The 22,207-nt window shown below is 49.6% G+C and overlaps 1 protein-coding gene across 3 annotated transcripts in view; it reads right to left on the reverse strand.

Moving 5' to 3' along the window:
- LOC144792935 (mitochondrial ubiquitin ligase activator of nfkb 1-A-like) overlaps positions 1 to 22,207 on the reverse strand; it is an 81,754-nt gene that overhangs the window by 36,316 nt on the left and 23,231 nt on the right. For all 3 annotated transcript variants that reach the window (XM_078668140.1, XM_078668139.1, XM_078668141.1), the window contains exon 2: positions 2,074 to 2,213. In XM_078668140.1, the coding sequence (XP_078524266.1) occupies positions 2,074 to 2,190 (117 nt within the window). In that variant the 5' untranslated portion in view covers positions 2,191 to 2,213. The remainder of the gene's footprint in view (positions 1 to 2,073; positions 2,214 to 22,207) is intronic.

Here is a 22,207-nt window from a genome sequence, read left to right on the forward strand (position 1 = left end):
GCGCACCACTAGGTTAGAGGTCCCGGCTCCTCAGGTAGCCCCCTCCATGTTTCCACCCCATTTATGACATATTCTGTTACGTTTACATCACATGTCTATGTACACGCCTCCTGTTACACCTACTTTCACCCTTATCTTTCGCGACTGTTACTGACCCCACCCACTGCTCCGCCTATCGTATGTATTGTAATGCAATTGTTTTAGTATATATACTTGTGCACTGTTATTAAATGTTACGCCGATCCTGCCCCCGTGCAGCGCTGCCATCCTATTCCTGTGCAGGTTGTCCTGTTCCTGTCCTTATGCTGTATTAAACCTGCAAACTCCTACTACCTCGAATCTTGACTCTTATTTATTGAGCTATCTGTTATTACTATACCCAGTCAAAAATAGATCCGGTATTATTTATTTATATACCACAAGTTCAGAGACTGTGTGACCGAGATTCCTATTCATTTGTATTGGGCGCCCAATGCCGATTTGCACCCTGCATCCACCGCACCTGTGCCGCTGGTGCTGTAGGTTTGGTGCTGTCTTGTGGACCCCCGTGTAAAACCTTGGGTACCTACCTGTAACCAGCACCACTTGTGGCTGCCCCCAGTCTCCACTGACTAACACTGGGCCCAGTGACCTCTCCACCCAGCCGCACCAGTGCAGCTGGTGGTGCAGTACCTACCTTGGTCAGACCCTTGCCCAGTGTTGGTCTAAACCCCCGAAGACTGGATGTTTAAGTCGAGTACTTACCTGTAATTGTGCATAACTGTTTTCCTTCCATAGGATTGCATCGCATTTCTGCCTCTTGCCTAAATGTGTAACACTGACATTTGCTAAGTTTGCTACTGTTTGATTGATATTACCAAAGTATTTTGTATGCTCCTGTAAAGTATTTCAGTACCTTTACAACACAGTACCTACAGTATTTGTAAAGTATTGCTTTGCTAGTCTTAAAACTGCTACTGAGTTCCAAAATAAAATAACAAAGTAATCTTTATTTATACAAAACAATTAGACTTGGATTTAGTCTTTGAGTGTGCGTAATAATTTTTTGCCTGAGTGTGTACAACAAATGCTTAACACAGGCCTCTGATAAGCCGAACTGCTCGCCCACACTACCAAAAGTAGAGCTTTTAGTATTATCTACTTAAGCCTCGGTTAGCCACTGGGGATCCACTGGACTCTGTGCACACTACACCTTACTTTGGTATAGTATATACAGAGCTAGCTTCCTACAACAGGTTATCCATTACTGAAGCTAATATTAAATCATACTTGGATCCACAAAAATAAGGACACCTCACAAGTAAGTAGGCCTATCCCTCCCCAGACAGTACCCACTGCTCCAAGACCAGGGCATGTCCGCTTCACTGGCGCTTACCACGCCATCTCGCTTGGATGCTCCAGGACATAAGTTCCAAATGGGCATATACCAATATTGGGCAAGAATGCTCCAAAACAAATACGTACAAGCACCAGTTGGGCATAATGCTCGAGCACACATGGAAGCCAGACTGAAAGCAAGTCAGACACAAGCCGGACTGCCCTACCTTAAAACTTTCATCTTTCGAAACCAACTCAAGTCAGCGCCAACAGTACTTAACCATGAATAATACCCGGTTCCTCCAGAACAAGGATAAATAAACATTATCTGTTTTACACTATTGATCCTGTATTGTCCAGACAGAGAGGTGATCTAGGACCAGTCTAAGGTAAGACAATTCTGGACAATCACCAAAGACATCACTAACAAGGGTCTGCCAGATGGCCATGGCAATAAGCAGATTTCGTCCCTTTGTAAATGGCAAAATATCACTTAGCCCAGGGTTGCAAATATCAATGCACCTTCCCTGAAGGCAGCTCCAAATTCCATGTTGATAATACATCGCTAGCCTCTTCGCTTTCCGCTAGGCATGATCTTCCATCACAAGTGGTTCCTAAAGATGCAAGAGAAGCGAGTTCCTACTAAGCCTTAACCTTACTCAAGAGTGAATTGTCCAGACCCAGGCCCTACACACAGAGGTTCCTCTAGAACTAGGGCTCACACTCAAATAGGGGTAGTTTGGAATTCATTCCTACCAGGATCTTGTTCACAGCTTTGGCTTTCTTCCGGTACAAGTAGTAGAAGAGCCCTGAGAAAGCAACACTGGAGGTGAGGCAGATGGCTTCCAGGGGAGAGATGCTGAGGCCATCCATGGCGACAGGTAGGGTGTCTGCACCTATATAAAGAAAACATGAAGCAATATTATCACACTCCTCCATACTCAAAGGTACTAGTTTGAGCTAGGAGTGGTTCGACCTCCCCGAATATTTTAAGGTCATAATTAAAGTATTGATCCCAAATACAAATTTACTGAAAAGAGTCTTTTTTTAAAGCATTCAAATCATGAAATTAAAATGCATTTTCCTAAATGAACTTCAACTGTAAGGATATTACATTCCAAAACCTAAAAGGCACTGACATTTTTTGTTGGGACGAATAGCCCCAGCCTACTGTGCAGCGTCCCCTGCCCTTACTGTCCCAAGTGAGAGTATCATGTTTTAGGACTTGTGGCCTCACGCTCATCTAATGTGCCCAATACCTAGCGCTGTCCTTTGATGCGAGTACCATCCTGGACCTGGATTGGTGCACTAAGCCCGCTCACCATAGTTGGTGGCAGTGGACAACAGTCTCTGTCACAGGTTCTAGTAAGAAGAATGGTGGTGGCAACATTTTGTGTCTTAGTAATCATATATTGTGCCCAAACCTTTTGACCTGGGTCACAGGAGTACTGGCCTACCGGCCAATTTGTGTCAAGTTCAGCTGCTACAAGCTAACCTGAATCCTTGTGCTAACTTTCTAGCGTGTGTGTGGTTGTATGTATGTGTGTGTGGTCTCTGTGTTACACACACAGTGCATGTCTGAGTGAACCAAAGTTAGGAGATTTGTAGATTCCAATCTGAAAGCCCTTGGTCTGTTCACGTACAAAAGATGGAGATAAAAATACTTTAGTATTAAATCTGTTTATTCAGAGCAAAAAAGGTATACCGACCCGTGCTCGTGGAGGCACCGGCCACACAATTACAATGCTTAAGTGAGATCATAGTGGGCATAGGTAACAGTCGGAGCTCATTAAACATAGCAAGCCGCCTACAACCCAGACGGGCCGGCCGCGTCGAAAAGCAGTGTAGCATGTCGGAAGCTGAAATGATCTATGCAACAAAACCAAATCCCAAACAACCCCAAACGACCCTCCCCTTCCCCCACCCCCGCCCCCTTCTCGTCCGCTAAGTAATCCACGTCAAACCCCATCTAGCCTAGCCGTCCAAAAAGGACGGTTCCTGAACCATTCCACACTGCGCTTTAAGCCTGCGGGTCTTGGCCTTAGGCTCAGGGAGCGGAGTGTCTGCGAGGTGCAACAGTCGCGGGTATCGGGGGCAGCTCAGCTCCCGAAATTCTCCGGTGAGCAAAGTCAAGAACGGCCGCCAGATGTCTGCAAACTCCTCGCTCCGTCCCGCCGCCGTTAGGGACAGCTTCTCCATCCCCAACACTATCCAAAGTCTATGTAGCCAGCCCAGGTGTACGGGGGGTTGTGGGTCTCTCCAGCGTGCCACAATGTTCTGTACCGCGGCTCCCAGAGCTATGGCAATCAACCTCCCTCTCATGGATTTCAAGGGATACATTAGCGCATTCGGCAAGCCAAGAAGTACATAGGCAGGGAACCTAGGGAGCTGGGTGTCTAAGTGCGCATCTACGAGGTCTAGGATGGTGTCCCAATATTGTCGCAGCCTCTCACAGCTCCACAGCAGGTGTTCGAGTGTACCCCGTTCCCCACATTCCCTCCAACATCGATCACTTGCCTTGGGATCCCAACGATGGATACGCGCTGGGGTATGGTACCAGTACATGGCTACTTTAGTCAGGGTTTCCGTGAGGCCGGTGTGGTAGGCCGAGTGTCTGGCTCTACGGTAAATCCCTTCCCACTCCTTCCGCTTGAGCTGCCTCCCCAGGTCTTCCTCCCACCTCGCTTTCCCCGGGTGGTAGGTGTATATGTGAGGGAGAAGTAGGTGTTGGTACAGATCGGAGAGTAGTTTCTTCTCGGACGTGCGCGTGAGGAGCCATTTCTCATAAGGCGTGAGGAAACGCTGCGCCCCTGGTCAAACGGAGGGTTAAAGGACCCAATGCCGGACCTGTAAGTATGGGAGTCTGTCTGCCTCCTGTTTCCCATAGTCCTCTCTCATTTTCTGAAAGGATAGGATGCCTTCCAGATTGAACATGTGCCCTACCCCTCTACAGGGAGTGGACCTCCATGCTTTAAAAAGCTGCGGGTCTAGGCCCGGAGTAAAGTCGGGATTCCCGAATATGGGCGTCAACGGGGAGGGAAACGAAGTGAGTTCTCTCCAGACAGCCACTTGATCCCAGACTTTCATCACCGTGCTCGTGATATAGGATGCATAGAGGTTAGGGGGCCTGTGGCGCCGCGGCAGAAAGGGTACACCCTGGAGAGGTCGACCAGCGACCGCTTGGTCCTGAAAGAGCCAGTGTTTACTAGACTCAAGTTGGTACCATTCAACTAAAGTACGCAGCTGTGCCGCCTGAAAGTACAGGGTGAGGTCCGGCATACCCACGCCTCCATGTGCAGGGGGAAGAGTCACTGTCCGAAGCTTGAAGCGGGGGCGGCGTCCGTTCCAGACAAAGCGCGCCAAGTCCGCTTGTGTCTTCTGGAGCCATCCCGTCGGTGGGCGTAGAGGCAGGGTCTGAAAGATGTACAGAACTTGCGGTAGAAGGGTCATCTTGACCGCTGCGACACGTCCGAGCCAGGAAAGTGTGAGGTGATTCCACTTCCGAAGCGTCTCACTAATTTGCGCACTTAATTTGGCGTAGTTGGCTTCTGCCGTACCCCGCACTGTCGGAGCTAGGAGGACCCCCAGATAGGGAACCGTGGAACCGGACCACTTGTGGTAAATAAATAATTAATTACCGGTACTATTTTTGAATACAATGAATAAAACAGATAGCTCAATAAATAAGAGACAGGATTCGAGGTATCGGAGTCTGACAGGCTTTAATCAGGCATAAGGGAAGGGACAGGAACGGGATAGCCTGCATGGGAATAGACTGATGGCAGCTGCCAGGGAATGACATGGGGTAGGGTAAGGGTAACTTTCAGTAACAGTATATATACTAAAACAATTACATTACATTCAATACAGTAGGCGTAGCAGTAGGCGTAACTCGTAGCAGTCGCGAAAGATAAGGGCAAAATGATGTAACAAGAAGGCGTGTACAGGGCGTATACATAGACATGTGATGTATACGTAACAGAAGTGTCATAAATGGGGCGGAAACATGGAGGGGGCTACCTGAGTAGCTGGGACCTTTAACCTAGTGGTGCGCGCAAACGGGCAATGACGTGTTACCAGGAGGAACTGGGGGCTATGACTTCTGCGCTAGAAGAGGAGACTACAGTCTACAGTGTCAGAACGACATGTACCTATATCATATCTGGTATCTGGTGTTTGGAGTACATGTTGATAGAATCCAAAAGTTATCAGGGCAGAGGCTACTTGACACTAAGACTGGTGCGTGCATAATTCTACATGTATTGCGTGTGCGAGGAATATTCTATGAATATTAATACAGTATTTCTCTTACATGGAGACAGAAAGGCTAGACCATGGCTGAAACTATTGATGCGATTCAGTAGCTTAGGAATGCAGAGAAGGAGGGCTAGACTGATAACTAGAAGCATAACATACTCTTGGCAGACTGGCAGGCAGAGCCAGGCCGGGCCGGGCACTGTGAGGCAGGAAGTAAGTGAAGGGTCAGGGATGCAGGTGGGGGCTGTATCGCTCCTCAGAGAGGGTTCAGGAGACAGGAGCTGAATCTGAGCTGAATCTGATGTCCGGGCCCTTTTGAGGCCTAGAAACGGGGACAATTCAATGAATTAACGTGCACACTGTAAAACGTGGCAACAGAGGCCTAATACTCGTTGCTTTCACGAGAACTGGATACTGACATACTAACGTTGGACACAACTATGATTGCGTCTTTAATCGATCATAGGGGATACATGCATATCGATCATGCACATATAGCATAAGATGGGGAACACGTAGGCACATATAACATGGCAAAATTTACTTTTCCACATTCCCTCCTTGTGCCCTACGTTTCCATCAGGAAACATCAATATTCATGATACCATCTATCTGTTCATATAGCATCATTTGCTCGTCTCGAATTGTCTTGGAACGGGTTTTAGGACTAGGAATACAAGAGGTAGTACACATGCCGCAAATCGCAGGGCCACATTGTAAACAGAGGCAGCAACTGAATATGATCATTACTGCTATACCTAGAAATGACAATACTTTCCATCCCCAGGCAGATATAATACTCCAGAGCCAACCGGACCATGTCCAGGTGCCTGGATTCTGGTGTAACTGATGGGCAATTTTATGAAGTCTGGTTATAGCTGAATAAACAGACGGCGCGTTATTAGGAATGAAAATGCAGCAACTAGATCCGATGACTCTACAAGCTCCTCCTCTATCGGCCAGTATGACGTCAAGAACGAGACGATTTTGGAGCACAACAAAACGCATAGCAGATTGCTCTTCGGTTAAGTTACCTAGAGCGGAAGTAGTCTCATTCACTACTGCTTCAAGGGTTCTGGTTAACCTACGGATTAACTTACTATTCTGGACAGGTCCTATAAAGAAGAAGAAACCTTTATTGAAGTCTTGATATTGTTCTAGAGCAGTTTCAGTTTGATCGATAATTGGGGACTCAGTCTCCCTTCTATGTCTAACGTGTACTAGATGTGTGTTTCTGTGATAATCAGATGGGGCTAGAAAAACCGGTGGCAGTAGGAAGGCAATGTAACATGTTCCATCCCAATCGAGGGGCAGACGAACATATGCGGTCTGACCACAAACAAAATAAGAATGACGTGAGGCTTTGAAAATAGATTTCCCACTGTCACTATACTCGACAGTAGTAGTACAATCACTATGTCCTACATGTGCGGAACCATTCTTTCTGACACATAATTCGCCTTTGACTGGTAGTACTGAAATAGCAGGCAAATCTGGAGTAGTATCGGACTGAACATTCAGGACCATGAAATTCGAAGAATAATTACCTAAATCATATACTTCATTTTCTAGATCTAACCCTGTTCTATGGGAAAGACCTTGCTTGTCTGGGAAACATGTTCGATTCAGAAGGGACATATCAGTGGAGGATGACGTTAACGTGGACCATGCTCCACATGAACCATTATGTGAAAACGGATAGGGAAAGAGTGGCAGTACTCCCTTCGGTGTCTGGAAAGGGGGGAGTCGACCACACACCCAACAATTAGTCTGGTCTGGTGTGAATAGTGCAACATTCGGATGAATGTGTTGTTACGCATAGCAAGACGATAGGATAGCTCGTGAGGAGGCAGATCACTAAATGTGTGCTCTACTGTAGCATTAGAAAACATATGTACATGTGAAATCGGAAAACATAAATGTAAAGCATAACTTATGCATGTAACCATAAGACTCAAAAATAACAAAAAGAATAGAACGATAATACATCTTTTAGAGTTTTGACTAACTCTCTCACTGTGTGGGTCTATCTCATACATGTCAGGAACCTGTCTAACCGTTTCACCCGAGAGGGACTTAGACAATTAAACTGGCTGACTTATTTTACTGGACCTCAACTTGGCTTTATACTCCTGCTGCGGAGTTTCCTCTAATAGTGGAAGTTTGAATTCAGAGTCTGTTTTTAGGCAGTCTTTAGGAATAGGGCAGTCCTTAATAAATGTCTTTTGTCGTAATCCATGGAACTTTTTGATATGACTGGTATGGACCCAGCCCTTGCGGCCTTCAAGCTTGACTGCAGTCCTTGTTGTCAATAAAACCAGCTGGGGCTCCTTCCACCGGGGCTCCAACGGACTTGAACGATCAAAATTTCGCACCAGGACATATTCTCCCGGAACGACTTCATGCGGTTTCACCTCAGTGTTGTCTGGAAATGCAGCGGCAACCTGTGAACGACAAGAGTGTAGGGCAGACATCAAGGAAGCTAGGTAATCTGTCAGCATATTACTGGAAACGTCTGTAATACTACGGGGTCTAGGTGTACCCCACATGTTTGGAGGGCGGCCGAATACGACCTCATACGGGGACAGACCTGATCTAGAATGTGCAACCATTCTCATGTAAAACAGAGCTACGGGCAGAGCTACTAGCCAGTCTACACCTTTCTCTGTACACACTTTAGCAATTCGGATTTTCAAAGTCTGGTTATGTCTCTCTACGAGACCGGCTGCTTCAGGATGGCGCACACAATGGAACTTCCACTGGTACCCTAACAGAAGGGAAACATGTTTCATGAGCTCGGATGAGAATGGCTGGCCGTTATCTGAATACACGACCCTAGGCAATCCATAGCGGGGAAAGTACTCACGAACCAACTGCCTGGCAGTGGTCGCAGCTGTGTAGTCTGGAACTGGATATGCTTCTGTCCACCTGGACAAAGCGCATACAACTACGAGGACATACTTGAAACCTCGACATCGCTCCATCTGGATATAATCCATCTGGAGGACTTCAAAAGGGTGGTCAGGAGGTTGGAATCCCCCTTGTTCCACCGGGACACTTTTACCTGGATTGAACTGACAACATATCATACAGGTACGGACTTTCTGCTTGGCTGCAGCTCGTAAATGCTTGTTGAACCAAAGGTTCTGAATACTGTCTAACATAGCTTTTTCTCCTAGATGTGCTGGACTATGTGCGGTATTAATAATGACTTGAACCATAGAGTCGGGGAGAAACCATGTGGTTTTTCCCTTCGTCAACCATCCTTGATCTGTCTGGACCCCTCCTTGTTCGGACCATTTCTTGATTTCTTCGGGAGTAGCATGTAACTGTATGTCTATTACATCTTGTGTAGGGTCCTTAACTGTCATACAAGTAGTCTGTTCTGGAATGTGTGTCAGTGTCGTGTTAACTGGAATGTCTGAAGTCTGAGCTGTAAGCTTGGCTGTTCGATCTGCTAGATCGTTACCTTGGGAAATGATGTCAATGACTTTTGTATGTGCCTTGCACTTCATGATAGCAATAGCTGTCGGTAAATGTATTGCATCTAACAGAGCTTGAATGAGGAGACCATGCTGGATCTTGGTTCCATGAGAAGTCATAAAACCTCTTTCTTGCCAGAGCACTCCAAAGTCGTGTACGACTCCGAATGCATAACGTGAATCTGTGTATATGTTTACTTTCAGGTCCTTGGCACGTATGCAGGCTTGGGTCAGAGCGACAAGCTCTGCTGCTTGAGCAGACAGGGTGTCAATACGATGTGTTTCTATAACTTCGGTTTCAGTAGTCACTGCATACGCGGCTACTAGTTCTCCTGTACTTGTTCTCATACATGAACCATCCACATAAAGTGTCAGGTCTGGATTAGGTAATGCAATATCTGTCAAATCTTGTCTTGGCTTTGTCATAGTGTTAACAATTTCCACACAGTCATGTGTGGCAGGATTTGAAGTAACTGACGGTAACAGTGTAGCAGGATTTAAAATATTGCAGCGTCTGATTTCTATGTGTGGCTGAAACAGTGTCAGTTCATAACCTGTTAAACGTGCAATTGTCAAGTGTTGAGTCTGTGTTCGGTTTAAGAGAACTTCCACGGAGTGTGGAACTTGTACTGTCAGGGAGTGTCCTAACACTATGGAATCACTTTGTCTGATAGCTAGAGCTGTGGCTGCAACTGACTTGAGGCACGCAGGCAGAGCCTGGGCCACCGGATCTAATGTGCTCGAAAAATAAGCACAGGGCTTGTATTGTCCTGCTTGATCTTGTGTGAGAACAGATAATGCAGTACCATCACGTTCTGTGACAAAAAGTGTAAAATGCTTACTGTAGTTTGGTATTGCTAGAACTGGTGCTTGGCATAAGGCTTTCTTTAACTCATTAAAAACAAGTGTATGTTCCTGGGTCCAAGGGAGGACAGTCGATACGGCTGCCTCCTGTGTCGTTAACTGTATCAGTGGCTTGGCTAGAAATGCATACTGAGGAATCCATTGTCTGCAGTAAGAAGTGAGGCCGATAAAAGCTCGTACCTCCTTCTGTGTCTTGGGCTGTGGAAGACGTGCTATTAACTGGATACGGTCAGGTGTCAACTGCCTACCCCACTTGGACAGTAAGTGTCCCAAGTATACCACTTGCTGGACACAGAATTGTAATTTGGAAGGGGACACCTTGTGCCCCATCTCGGCCAGAAAATACAGAACTGTAAGTGACGCTCGCTCGCAGTCACGTTCAGAACGGGCTGTGATCAGTAGATCATCGACATACTGGAGCAGGGCAGTGTCAGTTGGCATGTGAATATTGTCTAGTTGTCTCTTAAGTGCTTGACTATAAATGCTAGGGCTTTCTGTAAAACCTTGAGGAGCTCGTGTGAATTTATAGCTTCTTCCATTTAAACAGAAACCGAAAAGGAACTGGCAGTCTGGATGAATGGGGACACTGAAAAATGCGTTCTTGAGATCGATAACTGTGAAGAACGTAGCTTAAGAATCAATGGCTGTCAATAGGGATGAAATGTCTGGGACTACTGGGTATTGAGGTATGATACATTTGTTGAGTTCTCGAAGATCAATCACTAATCGATATACTGGAGGTGCATTTGGATCAGTACGTTTCAGGACTGGAATGATAGGAGAATTACATACATTGGAGTCAGTTTCTACAACCACTCCTTGGGCAATAAGCTTGTCAATAATTTTGGATAAGGCTGCTACAGCCTCAGGTGGCAGTTTGTACTGTCGGATTCGTGGTAAAACTACACCTGGCTTCAGAGTCACACGATGGGGTGTGATATGCATACATCCTACATCAGTTGGACCTTGCGCCCATAAATGCTGTGGTACATTCAATAATCTTGGATCAAAATCACGTAATACATAATGACCTTTGAAGTCTCTCAAAAACAGGCGAACCCCCTCTGGGGAACAACAAATTACTGCTCCTAATTCTTTTAATGTCTTAATGCCTAACACATTTTCTGGACAAGATTTCGTGACTAACAAATCAGTAGTTCGGGACAATGGACGGACTTCTAGAGTAACTGGTTTCGATATTTCATTAACAATCGGCTTTCCTGAAAATCCAAGGGAAACATTTCTAGAGCCTGAGAGCGGAGCCCCTGGAACCTCGTCATGACTGATGGTAGTCCTACTTGCCCCTGTATCAATCAGAAACTTTCTGTCTTTCCCTAATACTTGACTGTGTACGTAGGGACCCTCTTGATCTACAGGTATCTCGATGAGAGGCAAGCCTACCTCCCTCTCTAGGCTGTTTCATGAATACGGCTGATAATCTGGATATTCTGTCTGGGCATACTGGTACATCTGCTGTGTAACATGCTGTGTTGCAGCGATAGGCTGCGGTGCTGTAACTGTCTGTTGTGCATTCTGTGGTGGCTGAGAAGTCTGTGAAACTTGTTCTTGTCTAGGCGGACGTGGTCTTTCTTTAGTTTTACCAGTAGCTATATTGTGTTTCAGAACTGCACACTCGTTTATAAAATGACCTGGCTGTTTACAGTAATTGCAGGTCCCTTTAACGGGAGCTGCAGGATGACTGGCTTGATTCGGACCCCTCTTCTGACTGTCTTGTGGGACGGATTGTGCAACTAATACTTTCATTTTCGTGTCTTTCATACGTCTCCTTTCGTGTTCTTGCTCTTCCCTGATTCTGTTCTGGTGATACTGGAGCATTTGTAACATTTGTGACGGAGTATTAGCTTGCCAGGTACTTTCAACTTTCAATACTCGATTTTTAACTTGTGGACTTGAATTCTCGACTAGTTTGGTAACAAAAAGATGAGGGTACGATTCACTACTTGTTTTCAGACCACTGTTAATAATAAAACATTTTTCAAATCTAGAATAAAAATCACTAGTGTCTTCGTCTTGTTTCTGTTTACAAGCTGAGATGGCATCCCAATCTTCCTTTTTCGTGGCTAGTAATCTTGGCAAAACTTGTATCAATAACTCGGGCAAATCTTTAGCTTTCTCCCCAAGACCGGTACCTGGTACTCGTAAATTATCTTCAGCTTCTAGAGCTGTCCAATCTATCTTTTTCTCTCCCACCTCCCATTCTTTTTCCTTGAGTTTTTCATATATGCCCGCAGGCAACAGGACCTTTAACATTTTAATGATATCAGGATACGTGTATTCTCCCATACGGAGCATGTCTTTTAATTCACGGTGGAACCCTGCTGGATCTTTATCGTGACAGGGAATTAGCTTTTTCATCTCTAAGAGTTCCATTTTCGTGATGGGGGTGTAAACAAATACTCGTTCTAGATCACCACCCGTTCCTCTAACTGGGTGTACTTCTCGTAACGGATTCTGTCTATCTATGTAAAATGATTTACTTTCTGGGGGTGAGACGTGAACAAAATGTGGATTCAGAAACATTCGATATTTGTGGCGCTGTTCTAGAATGACACTAATTAAATCGGTACCTAGACCTCTCCATCTGTACTGGAGTAACTCGTTCAAGACATCATGTAGCGGACCTGGATCAGAATGCTGTCCCTCATACAGTGTAATGAGGTGCTGGATCATATACATACCCACCAGTCGCTGCTCGGCTGGGGGCAGTTTCAGAAACATTTGTGCCACTATTTCGTCTGGAAAAGTGGTAGAATCAGTAGTCCATCGGACTGCTGATCGGACTAGTTCTTGTTCATGCATTGTACTAAGCTCACTATAACCTATCCGTGATTTCAGAATGTGATCGGTAGCTTGGAATACTTGTTCAAGAGAACCCTGTTCTGGTACGGGAGGAGGGAAAACTTTCTGGTGATCTAGGCGTGAATGTCGGTCGGGAAGTCTAGTTCTACCTACATACGCTATTCTGGAGGGATTCTCGTCGTCTACCTCTTCAGTAGGAGAGTCGTCTTCTTTCTCGGTTACTTGTGCTGCTTCTCGTTTCTCGTGTAACTTTATTATTTCCCTACGAATTTTCTTGTACATACTCTCTATACAGTTTTGTGTCTTGTGTCTTCCCTCGGCTATATGGTCACTCCACCTGGTCAAGACTTTCATTTCTTCTGGATCTTTTCCTGGATTATCTTGTTCTCTTATTAAACAGTTAATTAAAAACTTTAAAAGCATGAGCTGAGTCTCGACTTTTCTCTGAACCATGGCTTCGCGAATACTTTCTGGATACACTCCTGTACGGATAAAGCGATATATTCTGTCTAGATGTTCTTTCATATCGGGCAGGGTGTCCAAATAGTCGGTCACCCGTCTTAAACGTAATGAATATATGACCATGGTACCATCGCCTGGAACTGGATCATAACGACATTCGGTAAGAGCTCGCTTGATATCTGTGAAGGTATGAACTTTTGGCGTACGCTGTAACGCTAGTTCATGTAGCGTCATACGTCTGTGTTGAGGCGGGGTACCAGGAGGACTTCCCCCCGCGGCTCCTAAACTAGAGTCGTCGGTGGGTACTGTACGTGCTGGTAGGGTGACTGATGTAGCGGGTACATGTACTGTAGGCTGGGCCGGGGGTGCTGTAACAGATGCTGTAACGGGTGCTGTAACGTGGACTGTACCCACGGCCCCGGTGGCTGGAGGAACAGGAATTACATTATTTACGGGAGCAGGCGGAATAGGATTTGCATATTCTGGGACTGTGTCGTCCAAATAGGACGAGAGAAAAATATCAGCTGCGGTCGGTTTGTGACGTAGCTTAATCGGGACTAATGGCGGCGGTAAATTACATGGTGCTTCCGGGGTTGCTTTTGGCAAGCCCTCGGCAAGAAGAGGATACATACCCTTAATAAGGGCATTTCTCTGTCTGTCTGACTGTTCTGCTTTAACTCGTTCACCTACTTCGATTAATTCCCTTTCTTGGGCTCTTTCTGAGGATTCCCTACTTAATTCTGTTTTTCTGATTTCTTTTTCGGTTCTTTTATGAGATTCTTTGCACCATAACTCGATGGCATCTTTCTGGGACTGTCTGGCTTTCTTTTTCCATAATGCTTCTTCTACTCGCATGATGCACTCGGCATCCCATGTACCTGATACGGGCCATCTATATTTCTCTTCTAACTCCTTGGTATAGTCCACCCATAGGTCTAGATATAATATGGCACTTAAGCCATGCTTATGATACATAAAATGACCTGGGCTGTCCCTAGGCGGGTCAGGAACTGCTTCCTCGAGTAACCCTTTTCGGGTTTTTAACTGACGTAACTTAGAGAACAGAGGCATGCTTAGACTTGAATCCGAACACAATACAATACACGATAAACACAGTAATGACTAGAAAAACAAATCACTCATACCACGACATTGAAAACACATTAAATAACATTTAGAATAACAGTTCGGACAGAAATATTACCTGGTACACTGAAAACAGAGACATGAATTTCTCGAGAACGGAACTTACTAGAATTACTAGATGTACTGCTAAAACAGTACGAAACATACCGGTCCCATAAAGAGACACGTCAGGACCCGTGTCCACCTAGGTGAACACTTCGTGTTGGATCTGCGTACCCAAACCCACTGGACCAGAGACAAATTAATTGACCCTGTCTAGATACTACCCCAGCAACGGTACTCACCGGGCAGCAAGAACGGAAGGCCTCGGACTGGACTGGACTGCTACGACGTCGGACTACGAACTTCGGACTTCAGTTACAGGTGGGCCTCCGGATACCTCGGACCTTGTACTCTCGGCTTGGGCTCTGGTCGGGACTCGCCGCGTTCCTCACCGCCTCGTCTGGATGCTGGACCGCAACCTCCGTCTCCTCCGTGGGCCTGAGGGATACTTGAAGCAGAAATATCTGCCGGTGCGCAGTAGAGTTCCGTCCCGGCTGCAGAGGGTCAGGGGGCCTGAGTGGCTTCGCCGGCGCGTGGGGAAAGGGCAAGTCCCTATTCGGGCGCCATTATGTGGTAAATATATAATTAATTACCGGTACTATTTTTGAATACAATGAATAAAACAGATAGCTCAATAAATAAGAGACAGGATTCGAGGTATCGGAGTCTGACAGGCGTTAATCAGGCATAAGGGAAGGGACAGGAACGGGATAGCCTGCATGGGAATAGACTGATGGCAGCTGCCAGGGAATGACATGGGGTAGGGTAAGGGTAACTTTCAGTAACAGTACACAGTATATATACTAAAACAATTACATTACATTCAATACAGTAGGCGTAGCAGTAGGCGTAACTCGTAGCAGTCGCGAAAGATAAGGGCAAAATGATGTAACAAGAAGGCGTGTACAGGGCGTATACATAGACATGTGATGTATACGTAACAGAAGTGTCATAAATGGGGCAGAAACATGGAGGGGGCTACCTGAGTAGCTGGGACCTTTAACCTAGTGGTGCGCGCAAACGGGCAATGACGTGTTACCAGGAGGAACTGGGGGCTATGACTTCTGCGCTAGAAGAGGAGACTACAGTCTACAGTGTCAGAACGACATGTACCTATATCATATCTGGTATCTGGTGTTTGGAGTACATGTTGATAGAATCCAAAAGTTATCAGGGCAGAGGCTACTTGACACTAAGACTGGTGCGTGCATAATTCTACATGTACTGCGTGTGCGAGGAATATTCTATGAATATTAATACAGTATTTCTCTTACATGGAGACAGAAAGGCTAGACCATGGCTGAAACTATTGATGCGATTCAGTAGCTTAGGAATGCAGAGAAGGAGGGCTAGACTGATAACTAGAAGCATAACATACTCTTGGCAGACTGGCAGGCAGAGCCAGGCCGGGCCGGGCACTGTGAGGCAGGAAGTAAGTGAAGGGTCAGGGATGCAGGTGGGGGCTGTATCGCTCCTCAGAGAGGGTTCAGGAGACAGGAGCTGAATCTGAGCTGAATCTGATGTCCGGGCCCTTTTGAGGCCTAGAAACGGGGACAATTCAATGAATTAACGTGCACACTGTAAAACGTGGCAACATAGGCCTAATACTCGTTGCTTTCACGAGAACTGGATACTGACATACTAACGTTGGACACAACTATGATTGCGTCTTTAATCGATCATAGGGGATACATGCATATCGATCATGCACATATAGCATAAGATGGGGAACACGTAGGCACATATAACATGGCAAAATTTACTTTTCCACACACTGCAGATCAAACTCAGCTTTGGCATCCGCTAACACGTCGGGGGGCAAGGACACATTCAGGGCCACCGACTTCCCCGCGTTAATTTTAAAGCCAGAGGCCTGCGCAAAGGAGTGCAGTTCGACCAGGAGTGCCCGCAGAGATTGCATAGGGTCCATCAGGGAGAGCAGGATGTCGTCTGCATACAGGCTGATCTTGTGCGTGTCTCCCCCAAAAAGGATGCCCTTAATGCGTTGGTGATGCCTGACCCTCTGCGCCAGTGGCTCCATGTAGAGCGCAAACAGGAGAGGGGAGAGTGGGCAACCCTGCCTGGTCCCCCTTCCTATCGGGAAACGCGGTGAGGTGTGGCCATTAACCCGTACCGTCGCGGTGGGCTGTCTATAGCAATTAAATATCCGATTTCGGGTAGTCTCCCCAAGACCGAATCTCAGGAGCGCCTGGTCAAGGTAGGGTCAGTGCACCCGATCGAATGCCTTCTCGGCATCAATAGCGAGAAGCATACATCCCGGCCTCATGCGCAAGCCGGCCTCAATAAGAAGGAGGACGCGCCTGGTGTTGTCACTCGTTTGCCGCTGGGGGATGAAGCCGGCCTGGTCGGGTTCGACTAGTTGTTGCATGTACGGTGCCAACCGGCTCGCGATGATACCCGTATATAGCTTGAGGTCCACGTTCAATAGAGATATTGGTCTGTAGGATCCGCACTGAGTGGGGTCCCTACCGGCCTTGGGTATCACTGATATCGCCGACTCCAGAAGGTCCGGGGTGATAGCCCCGACCTGATCAAAGGTACTGAAGAGGTCCCGCAGTAGGTGGGCCACTTGCTGGCAGAATGTCTTATAAAAGGCCGCCGAGAATCCGTCTGGTCCCGGGGATTCCCCCAGCTTGAGGCGGGAAATCGCGGAAATGACCTCTTCCAGACCAATGGGCCTGTCGAGGAACTGGGACTGCGCTTCGGTCAGCGATGGGAGAACTGTTCCATCGAGGTAATTGCTACCGCATCCCACGTCCAGCCTGTCTGCCTCATACAAGTCGGCATAAAAGGACCCGAATGACGCCGATATGGCAGCGTCTTCGGTGAGCGTATCCCCTCGAGCGGTTCGGATGGCGTGGATACGCCGTTGCTGCCGCTGTTCCCGTAACTTACATGCTAACAGTCTCCCGCAGCGGTCCCCACCTGTGTAGTAGGCATGTTTCAGGCGTATTGCTGCGAATTCCGCGACATCCTGATCAAGCGCGGCAAGCATCTTCCGCTCCGTGCAGAGCTGGCGCTACGCCCTGGCCGCCCCGGTGCGTTGATGCAGTTGCTCGAGTTCCTTTACGCGCTGTGTGAGGTCGGCCCTTTTCTGCGCGCGCTCCCTATTGTTGGCTACCGCCAGGGAAATAAACTCGCCTCGGAGGACCGCTTTTAGTGTTGCCAATTGGGTAGCTTTGGAGGTGTCTCCGTTAGCATTATGTGCGAGGAATTGGCTGATGGCTGCCTTGATCTTCTCCACTGAGGAGGGGTTCTGCAGCAAGCCGTCGCGCAGGCGCTAGTGGTGTTGCGGGCGGGGTTTATCGGGTTCTAGAAAGGATGCCGAGATCGGGGAGTGATCCGACAGCGAGGCCGGATGGATCTCCACTTCTTGCGCGCGCGTTGCCAATTGGGCGGAGCAAAGCAGGTAATCTAGTCGTGCATAAGACTTATGGGCTGCCAAGTAGTGTGTGTAGGCTGTGTCGTGTGGATGAAAGTGTCTCCACAGATCAATAAGACCCAGGTCTGCAAGATGTGCGTGGCCCTCTGTCGATAATGCCCCCACCTGGCCCACCCTTTGGTTGGAGCGATCGGTGACATTGTGGAACACTAGGTTTGGGTCCCCTCCCAGTAATAGGTGTTGGTGCGTGTTGGCTGTGGCCGCTTCAAGCGTAGAGTGCAAGTATCTTTCCTGACCTTCATTGGGGGCGTACATGGAGCCTATGAGTAGTGTCTGCCCTGCCACAAGGAAGCGGTGAATTAGTAGCCTCCCTTCCACCTCTGCCTCCTTCTGCAACACTTGCCCCTTAAAAGATCGCGCTACCAGTATGGCCACCCCAGCCACTTTCTTGGACACGGAGGAGAAGAGCTGCTCAGGGAAGGCGTGGGACCGAAGCCTGTGATGGTCCTTGGACAGCAAGTGTGTCTCCTGTAGGAGGCAGATGTCGGCCTGTGAGCGCTCTGGAAAGGATCGCCCTGCGCTTATTGGGGCTATTAAGTCCCCTGACATTTAGGGAAAGAATAGTCAGTGGAGGCATCATTCCAGATGCGGCGTGTGGGCGCGCTTGTGTGCAGTGTGTGCTAGTGGCCTGAGAGATAAAAGGTCAGTGAAGGCTCTCAGTGTCTGCGGACAAGTAGGTTCCCCCCCTTCCCCCCTCCCCTCCTTCCAAAGAACAAACCCACCCTAACCCCAACTAGCGAGCCCCACCACCCCATCCCGCCCGTGTCCAACCACCTTCCTCTTCACCCCCCCCCCACCCCCCCCCCAACAGAATCCAAACCCGAAACCCAAAAGAACAAACCATAGTCCCGGTCCTGGTGGGCAACACCGGTCCGTAGAAGAGTCTTCGTAGGAAACGTGACAGTGGCGGCTTCTCCCCGGCCCCCCGGACCTCCCCACGTTAAGGCAATGTGAGGTGAGCGACCTCCAACATACTGCTCACGGGGCAACAGTGGTATCTCGCACCACTTCCTGGACAGCCGCCGCCTTCTCCTGGGCTATAGTCTCGGGGTCTGGCTTTAGGCGCGCTCCACGCCTGCGCCGCCGGCCAACCCTCTGCCATTCGTTCTGGTTGCGCTGTGCCGCTCCGTCCTGAGAACCGTGGGGCAATCCATCCTCCGTGTCTGAGAGGTCTGGCAGGTCGATGTTCAAGAGGGCGCAGGTGTCCCTGAGAGAGCGGAGTTGGTGCAGTTTCCCCTGCCATTTGAAAATGATCCAGAATGGATGGCCCCAGGAATACGGGACCTCTTTCTCGCGCAAGAAAGCTGTCACGACCTTAAATTCGCGCCTCTTCTGCAGCGTGATACGACAGGTCCTGAAACAATGCCACGTTCACTCCTCGAAATTGCAGAGGTTGCTTCCGCCGAGCCTCCTGGAGGATCCGCTCCTTCAACGGGAAGTCAGGGAGATAAGCGAGGATATCTGGTGGTGGGGCCGGGGCCCGTCGCGGCAGGTCCACCCTGTGAGCACGGTCTATGCGTATGGGGAAGTCCTCCGCCTCACCTAGCACCTCCCGGAAAAGGTCCTGCAGGTATCCAGTGACACTGTTCCCTTCGGCACTTTGTGGCACATTCCTGACCCGTATATTATTTCTCCGAGAGCGGTTCTCCAGGTCTTCAGCGTGCGCCTGCAGGCCGACCTGTTGCTCCTGAAGACGGAGGACTTCCTGCTGCAGGTGCACTAGTTCTTCACTGCGAGCGTGACCGGTCTCTTCCACCGCTGCCACCCTTTCCCCTAGACCGTCCAGGTCTCGGCGGAGTTCCCGTTGTTCTCCGGCGATGTCTTGTTTGAGAGCCTGGAAGTCTTCCCTGAGGGTATTGAATAGCGTTTCCAGAAAAGTGCGTGTGATGGGAGCTTCGTGCTCTTCCTGATGTTGCGTCCCCGTGTCAGCCGGGGTGGAGGGGGGCGTCTGAGTCTTCCCCCCCTTGGTAGTAGGTTTGTTGAGCATATCTGGGATGGTGCGGTTAGTCCTGCAGTTCGTGCTGGCCATCTTGCCCCCTAGGGCGGAACCGCGCCGCGTGCGGGCCCAGGAGTGGGCCTGCTCTCACCCTCCTGCGAGCTACTTGGCCCCCCGGTGACACCACTGCGGCCTTCAGACCTCCCCGGCTGTCACCTCCGATCTGGGTCCTGTCCGCGGGGTTCACCGTCGCCCGCCTCCAACAACCTCTCCACGCCCGGTCCGGCCCCAGTGAATGTCTCCCACTCCTCCTGCCGGGGACTCGATCTCCCCGTCCCCCGAGATATGCGGCCCAGCCCTCACTTCGATGCGGGCCCTCTTGCACTCCAAGGCTCCCCCAGCAGCAAGGGAAGTGTGCAGGCGCCGGGCCTCATTCCCCACGCTCCGGGGGGGGGGACTGTCTCTCTCGATTCGCCTCGTAGGTCTGGTCTAGGCAGCCGTTGCCCCCAGGTCTGGAGCTACTGCTTGCCACCCAAACTCGTGCTCGCCAGGTAGCCGGGGCCCCACTTAGCTCGTGTCCAGCAGCATAGGCCCCAGGCCGGCCTCCAAGGGTAATGGCGGGGCACCCTGCCAAAACCTCCTGTCCCCTAGTGCGACGTGCAGTCCCAGCGCCAGCAGCGGGGTTCCAGCCTCTCACCCCCGGGACTGCTGCAGTCCGCGCCGCTTCTGGATATCAGTGTTGCGTTTCCCCCAGGAGCGCGCAATCTCACCTCCTGTCCCGGCGTAGTCCTGGCCTCGTTGTCTTGGAGGCACCGGGCGCCGTGTGGGGGACCCCCTCCTCTCCTGGGGTCCGCGTTGCGCCTGGCGGGCCCCTTCCGGATCTGCCCAGCGTCGCTGCCGCACCCCACTGCCGGGGTCCGCTGTGTCCGCCTAGGCCCAAAAGCCGGGGCCTCGATTTAGATAGCCCGCCGGTGGGGTGTCAGGTGGCCACCGCTCCTTGTTGTCTCCAGCGTCCCAGGAGGATTGCACGGCCTCAACCAGCGGCCGCGGCCGGTCGAGCTCCGCGGAGTGAGGGCCAAATGTGGCCGTGCCACCTGCAGAACCCCCGGTGCCACAGCCAGTGAAGCCTCGTCGCGGCCGCCCAGGCCCGGAGCCGGGGCCTCGGGTGAATCAGCCCGCCGGCCGGGAATCGGGCAGCCGCTGCTCCTCACCGCTCCAGGGGGTTCTCTCTACTCCGGTTATCAGCCGGGGCCGGCAGCTCCTCGCACCCCCGCCTCGTCTGCGGACCACAGGCCGATCCGCCGCCCTCACCGCTCAGCCCTCGGGGCCCGCCTCAATGGCGGCCGTCTCCCGCTCTGGGCCGGAGCGGCCGTCTCTGCTCTCTCTCCGCTGGTCCGGGCCGGGGCCGGTCACGTCGCTGGCGATCACCCGCACGCTCCGCAGGAGCGGAAAATCGCCCGTTGTGGAGGTCACCACTGCTGTAGAAAGGCGAAATCGGGGCTTGGGCCGGGGAGCCGAGGTCAACCACGTCCACCTAGCCCGCCATCTTGGCCACGCCCCCGATAAAAATACTTTAGAAGACATTGGAAGTGTACTACTGTCATTCTTGAATGTGGAAGGAGGTAACACGGGCACTGAAGTGGGAAAAGAGGTGGAAGGCTTCCACTAAATAAATCAATATGTATTTTTGCTTTTGCTCCAGACGTGGCGAATTTGTCTTTTTGAACTCTGCCATTTGGTAGATGGTGATGTTGAAGGGTGAGACCTGTTGTTCAGGGTGTGAACTGTTCTTAAGAAAATGTCTTGTCTCTCTTCCTGATCACTGTTGGTGCAGCTGTTGGTAGTCAGGGGCAGACAGTTGCTCCTGTGAGGAGCATCAATCAAGGCAAAGGATGGGAGACAACCTGAAAAGAACAAAGAAAATGGGAAAAGACCAAACTCAGTTCTAAATGTGTAGAAGAAGAATACAAATCATATGTCTGCTGCACTTTTAAGAGCTGGAGCGGATGACTCACTTGTTGTTCCAGTTCCACGTTCTTTCTGACCAATGAAGGAGTGCTCCACAGAGTACCCAGAGGACCACTGCCTCACTAGAGCTAGTGTCTGCCTGACAGCCAGCTTCCGGGATGTGAGAGAACATGACCTGGAGCGTGAGCTGGTGGAACATCTGTCTCCTTGTCTTGGAACACCTGGAAGTACCCTGCCTGGAAGTACCCTGCCTGGATGGAGAGGGAAGGAGTGAGCCAGCAGTGCAAGACAGCTTGGCACCAGTGTGGGCAAGAGCCGCTGATCCCGGTGCTGAGGACCAATCTGACAGAAATTCTTGACAAAGTGGCTAGAGTACTACTGGCCCGGAGCCATGTTGTGGAGTGCCCGAGAATATGTGGTCATCAAAATCAGCCAGCTCAGTCTGTGGTA

Source organism: Lissotriton helveticus, chromosome 11 (assembly GCF_964261635.1).
Source record: "Lissotriton helveticus chromosome 11, aLisHel1.1, whole genome shotgun sequence".
Taxonomy (NCBI): Eukaryota; Metazoa; Chordata; class Amphibia; order Caudata; family Salamandridae; genus Lissotriton; species Lissotriton helveticus.